Source organism: Salmo salar, chromosome 17 (assembly GCF_965601325.2).
Source record: "Salmo salar chromosome 17, fSalSal1, whole genome shotgun sequence".
Taxonomy (NCBI): Eukaryota; Metazoa; Chordata; class Actinopteri; order Salmoniformes; family Salmonidae; genus Salmo; species Salmo salar.
Window position 1 is genome coordinate 15,420,001 of NC_138307.1, and position 14,432 is coordinate 15,434,432.

The following is a 14,432-nucleotide window of genomic DNA, read 5'->3' on the forward strand; positions in this document are numbered from 1 at the left end:
ACACACACACACACACACACACACACACACACACACACACACACACACACACACACACACAGATTATTACTCAAACACACACACACACACACACACACACACACACACACACACACACACACACACACACACACACCACACACACACACACACACACACACACACACACACACACACACACACACACACAGAGTATTACTCAAACACAAACACACACACACATACGCACACACCCACAGATGAATAGTTAAACACACACACTAAGAGAAACAAAGGCAGACTCACTGTGAACTCTCCTGTGACGGCATCGAAGCCAACATGGATGGTGTGTTCAAAGTCTGACGGAGAGGAGATCTCTGGTCTGTTGTCCTTATCCCGATCCTTCTTCCTGCCTCCTGATACACACACACTCTTTAACACAGCTTAGACGTCTCTGTGGTTCTGTGTATGTGAGTGTGTGTATGTTTGTGTCTGTGTGGCATCATGAGTGAGTGAGTGAGTGAGTGAGTGAGTGAGTGTGTGTGTGTGTGTGTGTGTGTGTGTGTGTGTGTGTGTGTGTGTGTGTGTGTGTGTGTGTGTGTGTGTGTTTGAGTAATAATCTGTGTGTGTGTGTGTGTGTGTGTGTGTGTGTGTGTGTGTGTGTGTGTGTGTGAGTGTGTGTGTGTGTGTGTGTGTGTGTGTGTGTGTGTGTGTGAGTGTGTGTGTGTGTGTGTGTGTGTGTGTGTGTGTGTGTGTGTGTGTGTGTGTGTGTGTGAGTGTGTGTGTGTGTGTGTGTGTGAGTGTGTGTGTGTGTGTGTGTGTGTGTGTGTGTGTGTGTGTGTGTGTGTGTGTGTGTGTGTGTGTGTGTGTGTGTGTGTGTGTGTGTGTGTGTGTGTGTGTGTGTGTGTGTGTGTGTGTGTGTGTGTGTGTGTGTGTGTACCTTTCTCTGAGGCGAACATGGAGATGATTTTATTTCGTTTGTGTTTCTCCTCAGGAACAGAGGGGAGGGACCGAGAGTTGTAGGTTCCCGACACAGAGTCCTTGGCTCCGCCTCCTTGGCTGTTCATTCTGACAGGGGGGGCGGGGGGCTTGTCTTCACACACACCGCCGTCACACATCTACACACACACACACACCTGGAGAGAGAGAGACACACCGCCGTCACACATCTACACACACACACACCTGGAGAGAGAGAGACACACCGCCGTCACACATCTACACACACACACACACCTGGAGAGAGAGAGACACACCGCCGTCACACATCTACACACACACACACCTGGAGAGAGAGAGACACACCGCCGTCACACATCTACACACACACACACCTGGAGAGAGAGAGACACACCGCTGTCACACATCTACACACACACACACCTGGAGAGAGAGAGAGACACACAGCTGTCACACATCTACACACACACACACCTGGAGAGAGAGAGACACACCGCTGTCACACATCTACACACACACACACACCTGGAGAGAGAGAGACACACCGCCGTCACACATCTACACACACACACACACCTGGAGAGAGAGAGAGACACACAGCTGTCACACATCTACACACACACACACACCTGGAGAGAGAGAGAGACACACAGCTGTCACACATCTACACACACACACACACCTGGAGAGAGAGAGACACACCGCCGTCACACATCTACACACACACACACACACCTGGAGAGAGAGAGAGACACACCGCTGTCACACATCTACACACACACACACACACCTGGAGAGAGAGAGAGACACACCGCCGTCACACATCTACACACACACACACACCTGGAGAGAGAGAGAGACACACCGCTGTCACACATCTACACACACACACACACACCTGGAGAGAGAGAGAGACACACCGCTGTCACACATCTACACACACACACACACACCTGGAGAGAGAGAGAGACACACCGCTGTCACACATCTACACACACACACACACCTGGAGAGAGAGAGACACACCGCTGTCACACATCTACACACACACACACACACCTGGAGAGAGAGAGAGACACACCGCCGTCACACATCTACACACACACACACCTGGAGACAGAGAGAGACACACCGCTGTCACACATCTACACACACACACACCTGGAGAGAGAGAGACACACCGCTGTCACACATCTACACACACACACACCTGGAGAGAGAGAGACACACCGCTGTCACACATCTACACACACACACACCTGGAGAGAGACACACCGCTGTCACACATCTACACACACACACCTGGAGAGAGAGAGACACACCGCTGTCACACATCTACACACACACACACCTGGAGAGAGAGAGACACACCGCTGTCACACATCTACACACACACACACCTGGAGAGAGAGAGAGACACACCGCTGTCACACATCTACACACACACACACACACACACCTGGAGAGAGAGAGACACACCGCCGTCACACATCTACACACACACACACCTGGAGAGAGAGAGAGACACACCGCTGTCACACATCTACACACACACACACACCTGGAGAGAGAGAGAGACACACCGCCGTCACACATCTACACACACACACACACACCTGGAGAGAGAGAGACACACCGCTGTCACACATCTACACACACACACACACACCTGGAGAGAGAGAGACACACCGCCGTCACACATCTACACACACACACACCTGGACAGAGAGAGACACACCGCTGTCACACATCTACACACACACACACACCTGGAGAGAGAGAGAGACACACCGCTGTCACACATCTACACACACACACACCTGGAGAGAGAGAGACACACCGCTGTCACACATCTACACACACACACACCTGGAGAGAGAGAGACACACCGCCGTCACACATCTACACACACACACACACCTGGAGAGAGAGAGACACACCGCTGTCACACACTCTACACACACACACACCTGGAGAGAGAGAGACACACCGCTGTCACACATCTACACACACACACACACCTGGAGAGAGAGAGACACACCGCTGTCACACATCTACACACACACACACACCTGGAGAGAGAGAGAGACACCGTTGTCACACATCTACACACACACACACCTGGAGAGAGAGAGAGAGACACCGTTGTCACACATCTACACACACACACACCTGGAGAGAGAGAGAGACACCGTTGTCACACATCTACACACACACACACCTGGAGAGAGAGAGAGACACACCGCTGTCACACATCTACACACACACACACCTGGAGAGAGAGAGAGACACCGTTGTCACACATCTACACACACACACACCTGGAGAGAGAGAGAGAGACACCGCTGTCACACATCTACACACACACACACACCTGGAGAGAGAGAGACACACCGCCGTCACACATCTACACACACACACACACCTGGAGAGAGACACACCGCTGTCACATATCTACACACACACACACACCTGGAGAGAGAGAGACACACCGCTGTCACACATCTACACACACACACACCTGGAGAGAGAGAGACACACCGCCGTCACACATCTACACACACACACACCTGGAGAGAGAGAGAGACACACCGCCGTCACACATCTACACACACACACACCTGGAGAGAGAGAGAGACACACCGCTGTCACACATCTACACACACACACCTGGAGAGAGAGAGAGACACACCGCTGTCACACATCTACACACACACACACCTGGAGAGAGAGAGAGACACACCGCTGTCACACATCTACACACACACACCTGGAGAGAGAGAGAGACACACCGCTGTCACACATCTACACACACACACACCTGGAGAGAGAGAGAGACACACCGCTGTCACACATCTACACACACACACACACACCTGGAGAGAGAGCGAGACACACCGCTGTCACACATCTACACACACACACCTGGAGAGAGAGAGACACACCGCTGTCACACATCTACACACACACACACCTGGAGAGAGAGAGAGACACACCGCTGTCACACATCTACACACACACACACCTGGAGAGAGAGAGAGACACACCGCTGTCACACATCTACACACACACACCTGGATAGAGAGAGACACACCGCTGTCACACATCTACACACACACACACCTGGAGAGAGAGAGAGACACACCGCTGTCACACATCTACACACACCTGGAGAGAGAGCGAGACACACCGCTGTCACACATCTACACACACACACACACACCTGGAGAGAGAGAGACACACCGCTGTCACACATCTACACACACACACCTGGAGAGAGAGAGACACACCGCTGTCACACATCTACACACACACACACCTGGAGAGAGAGAGACACACCGCTGTCACACATCTACACACACACACACCTGGAGAGAGAGAGAGACACACCGTCGTCACACATCTACACACACACACACCTGGAGAGAGAGAGAGACACACCGCTGTCACACATCTACACACACACACACACCTGGAGAGAGAGAGAGACACCGCTGTCACACATCTACACACACACACACACACACACCTGGAGAGAGAGAGAGACACACCGCCGTCACACATCTACACACACACACACCTGGAGAGAGAGAGAGACACACCGCTGTCACACATCTACACACACACACACCTGGAGAGAGAGAGACACACCGCCGTCACACATCTACACACACACACACCTGGAGAGAGAGAGAGAGACACACCGCTGTCACACATCTACACACACACACACACCTGGAGAGAAAGAGAGACACACCGCTGTCACACATCTACACACACACACACACCTGGAGAGAGAGAGACACACCGCTGTCACACATCTACACACACACACACCTGGAGAGAGACACACCGCTGTCACACATCTACACACACACACACCTGGAGAGAGACACACCGCTGTCACACATCTACACACACACACACCTGGACAGAGAGAGACACACCGCCGTCACACATCTACACACACACACACACCTGGAGAGAGAGAGACACACCGCTGTCACACATCTACACACACACACACACCTGGAGAGAGAGAGAGACACACCGCCGTCACACATCTACACACACACACACACCTGGAGAGAGAGAGAGACACACCGCCGTCACACATCTACACACACACACACACACCTGGAGAGAGAGAGACACACCGCCGTCACACATCTACACACACACACACACCTGGAGAGAGAGAGACACACCGCTGTCACACATCTACACCCCACACACACACCTGTCACACATCTACACACACACACACCTGGAGAGAGAGAGAGACACACCGCTGTCACACATCTACACACACACACACACACCTGGAGAGAGAGAGACACACCGCCGTCACACATCTACACACACACACACCTGGAGAGAGAGAGACACACCGCTGTCACACATCTACACACACACACACCTGGAGAGAGAGAGAGACACACCGCCGTCACACATCTACACACACACACACCTGGAGAGAGAGAGACACACCGCTGTCACACATCTACACACACACACACCTGGAGAGAGAGAGAGACACACCGCCGTCACACATCTACACACACACACACACCTGGAGAGAGAGAGACACACCGCCGTCACACATCTACACACACACACACACACCTGGAGAGAGAGAGACACACCGCTGTCACACATCTACACACACACACACACACACCTGGAGAGAGAGAGACACACCGCTGTCACACATCTACACACACACACACCTGGAGAGAGAGAGAGACACCGCTGTCACACATCTACACACACACACACACCTGGAGAGAGAGAGACACACCGCTGTCACACATCTACACACACACACACACCTGGAGAGAGAGAGACACACCGCTGTCACACATCTACACACACACACACCTGGAGAGAGAGAGACACACCGCTGTCACACATCTACACACACACACACACACACACACCTGGAGAGAGAGAGAGACACACCGCTGTCACACATCTACACACACACACACCTGGAGAGATAGAGAGACACACCGCTGTCACACATCTACACACACACACACCTGGAGAGAGAGAGACACACCGCTGTCACACATCTACACACACACACACCTGGAGAGAGAGAGACACACCGCTGTCACACATCTACACACACACACACCTGGAGAGAGAGAGAGACACCGCTGTCACACATCTACACACACACACACCTGGAGAGAGAGAGACACACCGCTGTCACACATCTACACACACACACACCTGGAGAGAGAGAGACACACCGCCGTCACACATCTACACACACACACACACACCTGGAGAGAGAGAGACACACCGCTGTCACACATCTACACACACACACACACCTGGAGAGAGAGAGACACCGCTGTCACACATCTACACACACACACACACACACACCTGGAGAGAGAGAGAGACACCGCTGTCACACATCTACACACACACACACCTGGAGAGAGAGACACACCGCTGTCACACATCTACACACACACACACACCTGGAGAGAGAGAGACACCGCTGTCACACATCTACACACACACACACACACACACCTGGAGAGAGAGAGAGACACCGCTGTCACACATCTACACACACATACACACCTGGAGAGAGAGAGAGACACCGCTGTCACACATCTACACACACACACCTGGAGAGAGAGAGAGACACACCGCTGTCACACATCTACACACACACACACCTGGAGAGAGAGAGAGACACCGCCGTCACACATCTACACACACACACACCTGGAGAGAGAGAGACACACCGCCGTCACACATCTACACACACACACACACCTGGAGAGAGAGAGACACACCGCTGTCACACATCTACACACACACACACACACACACACCTGGAGAGAGAGAGAGACACACCGCCGTCACACATCTACACACACACACACCTGGAGAGAGAGAGAGACACACCGCTGTCACACATCTACACACACACACACACCTGGAGAGAGAGAGAGACACACCGCTGTCACACATCTACACACACACACACACACACACACCTGGAGAGAGACACACCGCTGTCACACATCTACACACACACACACACCTGGAGAGAGAGAGACACACCGCTGTCACACATCTACACACACACACACACCTGGAGAGAGAGAGAGACACCGCTGTCACACATCTACACACACACACACCTGGAGAGAGAGAGACACACCGCTGTCACACATCTACACACACACACACCTGGAGAGAAAGAGAGACACTCCGCCGTCACACATCTACACACACACACACACACCTGGAGAGAGAGAGACACACCGCTGTCACACATCTACACACACACACACCTGGAGAGAGACACACCGCTGTCACACATCTACACACACACACACACCTGGAGAGAGAGAGACACACCGCCGTCACACATCTACACACACACACACACACCTGGAGAGAGAGAGAGACACACCGCTGTCACACATCTACACACACACACACACCTGGAGAGAGAGAGAGACACACCGCTGTCACACATCTACACACACACACACCTGGAGACAGAGAGAGACACACCGCCGTCACACATCTACACACACACACACACACACACACCTGGAGAGAGAGAGACACACCGCTGTCACACATCTACACACACACACACACACACACACCTGGAGAGAGAGAGAGACACACCGCCGTCACACATCTACACACACACACACCTGGAGAGAGAGAGACACACCGCTGTCACACATCTACACACACACACACCTGGAGAGAGACACACCGCTGTCACACATCTACACACACACACACACCTGGAGAGAGAGAGACACACCGCTGTCACACATCTACACACACACACACACACCTGGAGAGAGAGAGACACACCGCTGTCACACATCTACACACACACACACACACCTGGAGAGAGAGAGACACACCGCTGTCACACATCTACACACACACACACCTGGAGAGAGAGAGACACACCGCTGTCACACATCTACACACACACACACACACCTGGAGAGAGAGAGACACACCGCTGTCACACATCTACACACACACACACACACCTGGAGAGAGAGAGACACACCGCTGTCACACATCTACACACACACACACACACACACCTGGAGAGAGAGAGAGACACACCGCCGTCACACATCTACACACACACACACACACACACCTGGAGAGAGAGAGAGAGAGACACACCGCTGTCACACATCTACACACACACACACACACCTGGAGAGAGAGAGAGACACACCGCTGTCACACATCTACACACACACACACCTGGAGAGAGAGAGACACACCGCTGTCAAACATCTACACACACACACACACACCTGGAGAGAGAGAGAGACACACCGCTGTCACACATCTACACACACACACACCTGGAGAGAGAGAGAGACACACCGCCGTCACACATCTACACACACACACACCTGGAGAGAGAGAGACACACCGCTGTCACACATCTACACACACACACACACCTGGAGAGAGAGAGACACACCGCTGTCACACATCTACACACACACACACACCTGGAGAGAGAGACACACCGCTGTCACACATCTACACACACACACACCTGGAGAGAGAGAGACACACCGCTGTCACACATCTACACACACACACACACCTGATGAGAGAGAGAGAGACACACCGCTGTCACACATCTACACACACACACACACCTGGAGAGAGAGAGAGACACCGCTGTCACACATCTACACACACACACACACACCTGGAGAGAGAGAGAGACACACCGCTGTCACACATCTACACACACACACACCTGGAGAGAGAGAGACACACCGCTGTCACACATCTACACACACACACACCTGGAAAGAGAGAGAGACACACCGCTGTCACACATCTACACACACACACACCTGGAGAGAGAGAGAGACACCGCTGTCACACATCTACACACACACACACCTGGAGAGAGAGAGAGACACACCGCTGTCACACATCTACACACACACACACACCTGGAGAGAGAGAGAGACACACCGCCGTCACACATCTACACACACACACACCTGGAGAGAGAGAGACACACCGCCGTCACACATCTACACACACACACACACCTGGAGAGAGAGAGACACACCGCTGTCACACATCTACACACACACACACCTGGAGAGAGAGAGACACACCGCCGTCACACATCTACACACACACACACTTGGAGAGGGTGAGAGACACACTGCTGTCAGACCTCTATCATGCCTTGACACACCGACACAAAGTGAGAAGGTGTGTGTTTGGTGTGTGTGTGTCCGTGTGTGTGTCTGCGTGTAAGAGGGAACAAAGAGTGGATGAGGAAGGTACATGTTATGTGTGGTTTCCTGCTGTGTGTGTGTGTGTGTGTGTGTGTGTGTGTGTGTGTGTGTGTGTGTGTGTGTGTGTGTGTGTGTGTGTGTGTGTGTGTGTGTGTGTGTGTGTGTGTGTGTGTGTGTGTGTGTGTGTGTGTGTGTGTGTGTAATGCATTGCAGAGCAGCTGGATGTTTTCGGCTCCAAATAAGGTGAAATCTCCCGTCTGACACTTTTTCACCTGCACACCACAACCTCTTCCTCTCTGAGAGAAAAACACCAGAGTTCCCCACATCATCACCATCAACAGGAAATAGCCTACATCTAGCTCACAGAGCTTTCATCACGTCCTGTCTCTGACCCTGCTGTGTGTGTGTGTGTGTGTGTGTGTGTGTGTGTGTGTGTGTGTGTGTGTGTGTGTGTGTGTGTGTGTGTGTGTGTGTGTGTGTGTGTGTGTGTGTGTGTGTTTCCGTCCGTCCAAGTTGTGTCAGGACAACTGCCTTTCGATTTCCAATGTTTTTCTCTCCCCTCCACTAAAAGGACACAGTCAACATTCCACACCGTCGGAACGACTCGCTGGTCTCCTTCTCCCTCTGTCTCTCTGTCTGCAGCTTGGTATCCCCGATCAGACAGCATCCACACCGTCAGGACGACTCGCTGGTCTCCTTCTCCCTCTGTCTCTCTGTCTGCAGCTTGGTATCCCCGATCAGACAGCATCCACACATCAACAACTACATTAGCTGTCCCCAGCCTCTCCCCCTTCCCTCACCCCTCTCCCTTCTACTTACCCTTTCTGTCCTCCTCCCCTGTGCTTTCAGAAGAGTAGGTCAACAACAGCTTTACTTTAGCTTGTAATATCCGTGTGTGCACCTTATTACTCTCTCAGTCCCTGTCTATCTCGGTCCCTGTCTATCTCGGTCCCTGTCTCTCTCGGTCCCTGTCTCTCTCGGTCCCGGTCTCTCTCGGTCCCTGTCTCTCTCGGTCCCGGTCTCTCTCGGTCCCGGTCTCTCTCGGTCCCGGTCTCTCTCGGTCCCTGTCTCTCTCGGTCCCTCAGTCCTTGTCTCTCTCGGTCCCTCAGTCCTTGTCTCTCTCGGTCCCTCAGTCCTTGTCTCTCTCGGTCCCTCGGTCCTTGTCTCTCTCGGTTCCTGTCTCTCTCGGTCCCGGTCTCTCTCGGTCCCTGTCTCTCTCGGTCCCTCAGTCCTTGTCTCTCTCGGTCCCGGTCTCTCTCGGTCCCTCAGTCCTTGTCTCTCTCGGTCCCTCAGTCCTTGTCTCTCTCGGTCCCTCGGTCCTTGTCTCTCTCGGTTCCTGTCTCTCTCGGTTCCTGTCTCTCTCGGTCCCGGTCTCTCTCGGTCCCTGTCTCTCTCGGTCCCTGTCTCTCTCGGTCCCTCAGTCCTTGTCTCTCTCGGTCCCGGTCTCTCTCGGTCCCTGTCTCTCTCGGTTCCTGTCTCTCTCGGTCCCGGTCTCTCTCGGTCCCTGTCTCTCTCGGTCCCTCAGTCCTTGTCTCTCTCGGTCCCTCGGTCCTTGTCTCTCTCGGTTCCTGTCTCTCTCGGTCCCTGTCTATCTTGGTCTCTTTCTTTCTCTATCCCCCCTCTCTAATCCTCTATTCCTCTCTCTCTCTATCTCTCTCTCTCCAGGACATGTAATAACAGGCAGTCTCATTCCACAGCGGTTTCAGACACAGCCAGTTCTATCATGCCCAGCAGTTCTTGCTCATCTCCATGGTTACGCCCTGCTCCAGCCCAGCCCTGCCCAGCAACGTGTCAGGCAGTGTGTGTGTGTGTATGTGTGTGTGTCAGGGTAATAATGGGTGCTATCCAGGCCTGGACTTGTTCCCTAGGAATTCCATTGCTCCAGGCTTGGGTTTGGTGTCTGTGTGTTTGTGTGTGTATGTGTGAGCGTGTGCGTGAGTGAATTCCATAGCTCCAGGCCTGGGATTGGGTTAATCAGAGGCAGAGGCACTTCCCTTAGGCCACAGAAACAAATGAATTTTCACCATCAGGCCCTCTGATAGGCTGCAGGGAACTGTCCCCATATTGCTTCGTCCCAGCCAATCTAATGCTTTTATATCCATAAGGGGGAGTGAACAAAAGCACACTTTGAACAAGTGCAGACTTCCAGGATAAGAGAGGGTATCTGAACCCACCCTCTGTTTATATATTGTAGGTCTACTCTCTCCGCTACATTCTGCTCTCTCCGCTACATTCTGCTCTCTCCGCTACATTCTACTCTCTCCGTTACATTCTGCTCTCTCCACTACATTCGACTCTCTCCGCTACATTCTGCTCTCTCCGCTACATTCTACTCTCTCCGCTACATTCTGCTCTCTCCGCTACATTCTACTGTCTCCGCTACAATCTGCTCTCTCCGCTACATTCTGCTCTCTCCGTTACATTCGACTCTCTCCGCTACATTCTGCTCTCTCCGCTACATTCTGCTCTCTCCGCTACATTCTGCTCTCTCCGCTACATTCTACTCTCTCCGTTACATTCTACTCTCTCCGTTACATTCTGCTCTCTCCACTACATTCGACTCTCTCCGCTACATTCTGCTCTCTCCGCTACATTCTACTCTCTCCGCTACATTCTGCTCTCTCCGCTACATTCTACTGTCTCCGCTACAATCTGCTCTCTCCGCTACATTCTGCTCTCTCCGTTACATTCGACTCTCTCCGCTACATTCTGCTCTCTCCGCTACATTCTGCTCTCTCCGCTACATTCTGCTCTCTCCGTTACATTCGACTCTCTCCTCTTTGTTTCTAGGGGAAACCCACTTCCTCATCCTGGAACTCCTAGAGGCCCTGAGGGTCACAAGAGCCAAACTGACGAATCAGACAGAAGCAGGAAGCAAACATAGTCGACGTTGTTTACAGGAAGTAGAGTGAAACAGCCTTTTGTGTTGAACGTCTAGAAAAGGAAAAAGCTGACTACACAGGACACACACACAGACACCTCCATGCTCAACAGTGTAGACAATCCATTCATTAAAGCATCACACCTCAGAACACATGTCAGAATTCCACTTACAGTGGTAAGCTACATGTGATGCACACAGACAGTGGTAAGCTACATGTGATGCACACAGACAGTGGTAAGCTACATGTGATGCACACAGACAGTGGTAAGCTACATGTGATGCACACAGACAGTGGTAAGCTACATGTGATGCACACAGACAGTGGTAGGCTAAATGTGATGCACACAGACAGTGGTAAGCTACATGTGATGCACACAGACAGTGGTAAGCTACATGTGATGCACACAGACAGTGGTAAGCTACATGTGATGCACACAGACAGTGGTAAGCTAAATGTGATGCACACAGACAGTGGTAAGCTACATGTGATGCACACAGACAATGGCAGGCTAAATGTGATGCACACAGACAGTGGTAAGCTAAATGTGATGCACACTTACAGTGGCAGGCTAAATGTGATGCACACAGACAATGGTAAGCTAAATGTGATGCACACAGACAATGGTAAGCTAAATGTGATGCACACAGACAGTGGTAAGCTAAATGTGATGCACACAGACAGTGGTAAGCTAAATGTGATGCACACAGACAGTGGTAAGCTAAATGTGATGCACACAGACAGTGGTAAGCTACATGTGATGCACACAGACAGTGGTAAGCTAAATGTGATGCACACAGACAGTGGTAAGCTACATGTGATGCACACAGACAGTGGTAAGCTAAATGTGATGCACACAGACAGTGGTAAGCTAAATGTGATGCACACAGACAGTGGTAAGCTAAATGTGATGCACACAGACAATGGTAAGCTAAATGTGATGCACACAGACAATGGTAAGCTAAATGTGATGCACACAGACAATGGTAAGCTAAATGTGATGCACACAGACAGTGGTAAGCTAAATGTGATGCACACAGACAGTGGCAGGCTAAATGTGATGCACACAGACAGTGGCAGGCTAAATGTGATGCACACAGACAGTGGCAGGCTACATGTGATGCACACAGACAGTGGCAGGCTAAATGTGATGCACACAGACAGTGGCAGGCTAAATGTGATGCACACAGACAGTGGCAGGCTAAATGTGATGCACACAGACAGTGGCAGGCTAAATGTGATGCACACAGACAGTGGTAAGCTAAATGTGATGCACACAGACAGTGGCAGGCTAAATGTGATGCACACAGACAGTGGCAGGCTAAATGTGATGCACACAGACAGTGGTAAGCTAAATGTGATGCACACAGACAGTGGCAGGCTAAATGTGATGCACACAGACAGTGGCAGGCTAAATGTGATGCACACAGACAGTGGCAGGCTAAATGTGATGCACACAGACAGTGGCAGGCTACATGTGATGCACACAGACAGTGGTAAGCTACATGTGATGCACACAGACAGTGGCAGGCTAAATGTGATGCACACAGACAATGGTAAGCTAAATGTGATGCACACAGACAGTGGTAAGCTAAATGTGATGCACACAGACAGTGGTAAGCTAAATGTGATGCACACAGACAGTGGTAAGCTAAATGTGATGCACACAGACAGTGGTAAGCTACATGTGATGCACACAGACAGTGGCAGGCTAAATGTGATGCACACAGACAGTGGTAAGCTAAATGTGATGCACACAGACAGTGGTAAGCTACATGTGATGCACACAGACAGTGGTAAGCTAAATGTGATGCACACAGACAGTGGTAAGCTAAATGTGATGCACACAGACAGTGGTAAGCTAAATGTGATGCACACAGACAGTGGTAAGCTACATGTGATGCACACAGACAGTGGCAGGCTACATGTGTTGCACACAGACAGTGGTAGACTACATGTGATGCACACAGACAGTGGTAGGCTACATGTGATGCACACAGACAATGGTAAGCTAAATGTGATGCACACAGACAGTGGCAGGCTACATGTGATGCACACAGACAGTGGCAGGCTAAATGTGATGCACACAGACAGTGGCAGGCTACATGTGATGCACACAGACAGTGGTAGGCTACATGTGATGCACACAGACAGTGGCAGGCTAAATGTGATGCACACAGACAGTGGCAGGCTAAATGTGATGCACACAGACAATGGTAAGCTAAATGTGATACACACAGACAATGGTAAGCTAAATGTGATGCACACAGACAGTGGCAGGCTAAATGTGATGCACACAGACAGTGGCAGGCTAAAT

At 51.6% G+C, this 14,432-nt stretch overlaps 1 protein-coding gene across 3 annotated transcripts in view; it reads right to left on the reverse strand.

Annotated features, from left to right (window-relative positions):
- The window catches only part of LOC106595887 (serine/threonine-protein kinase PAK 2), a 34,931-nt gene that overhangs the window by 19,006 nt on the left and 1,493 nt on the right, over nt 1-14,432 (reverse strand). Inside the window, exons 1-3 of one of the 3 annotated variants that reach the window (XM_082963493.1) lie at nt 10,053-10,872; nt 920-1,115; nt 286-395 (exon numbers count right to left, since the gene is read on the reverse strand). In XM_082963493.1, coding sequence (XP_082819619.1) covers nt 286-395; nt 920-1,097 — 288 coding nt within the window. In that variant the 5' untranslated portion in view covers nt 1,098-1,115; nt 10,053-10,872. Of the gene's footprint in view, nt 1-285; nt 396-919; nt 1,116-10,052; nt 10,873-14,432 lie in introns of those variants that run through there. The other 2 variants (XM_082963494.1, XM_082963492.1) reach the window with 2 other exon arrangements.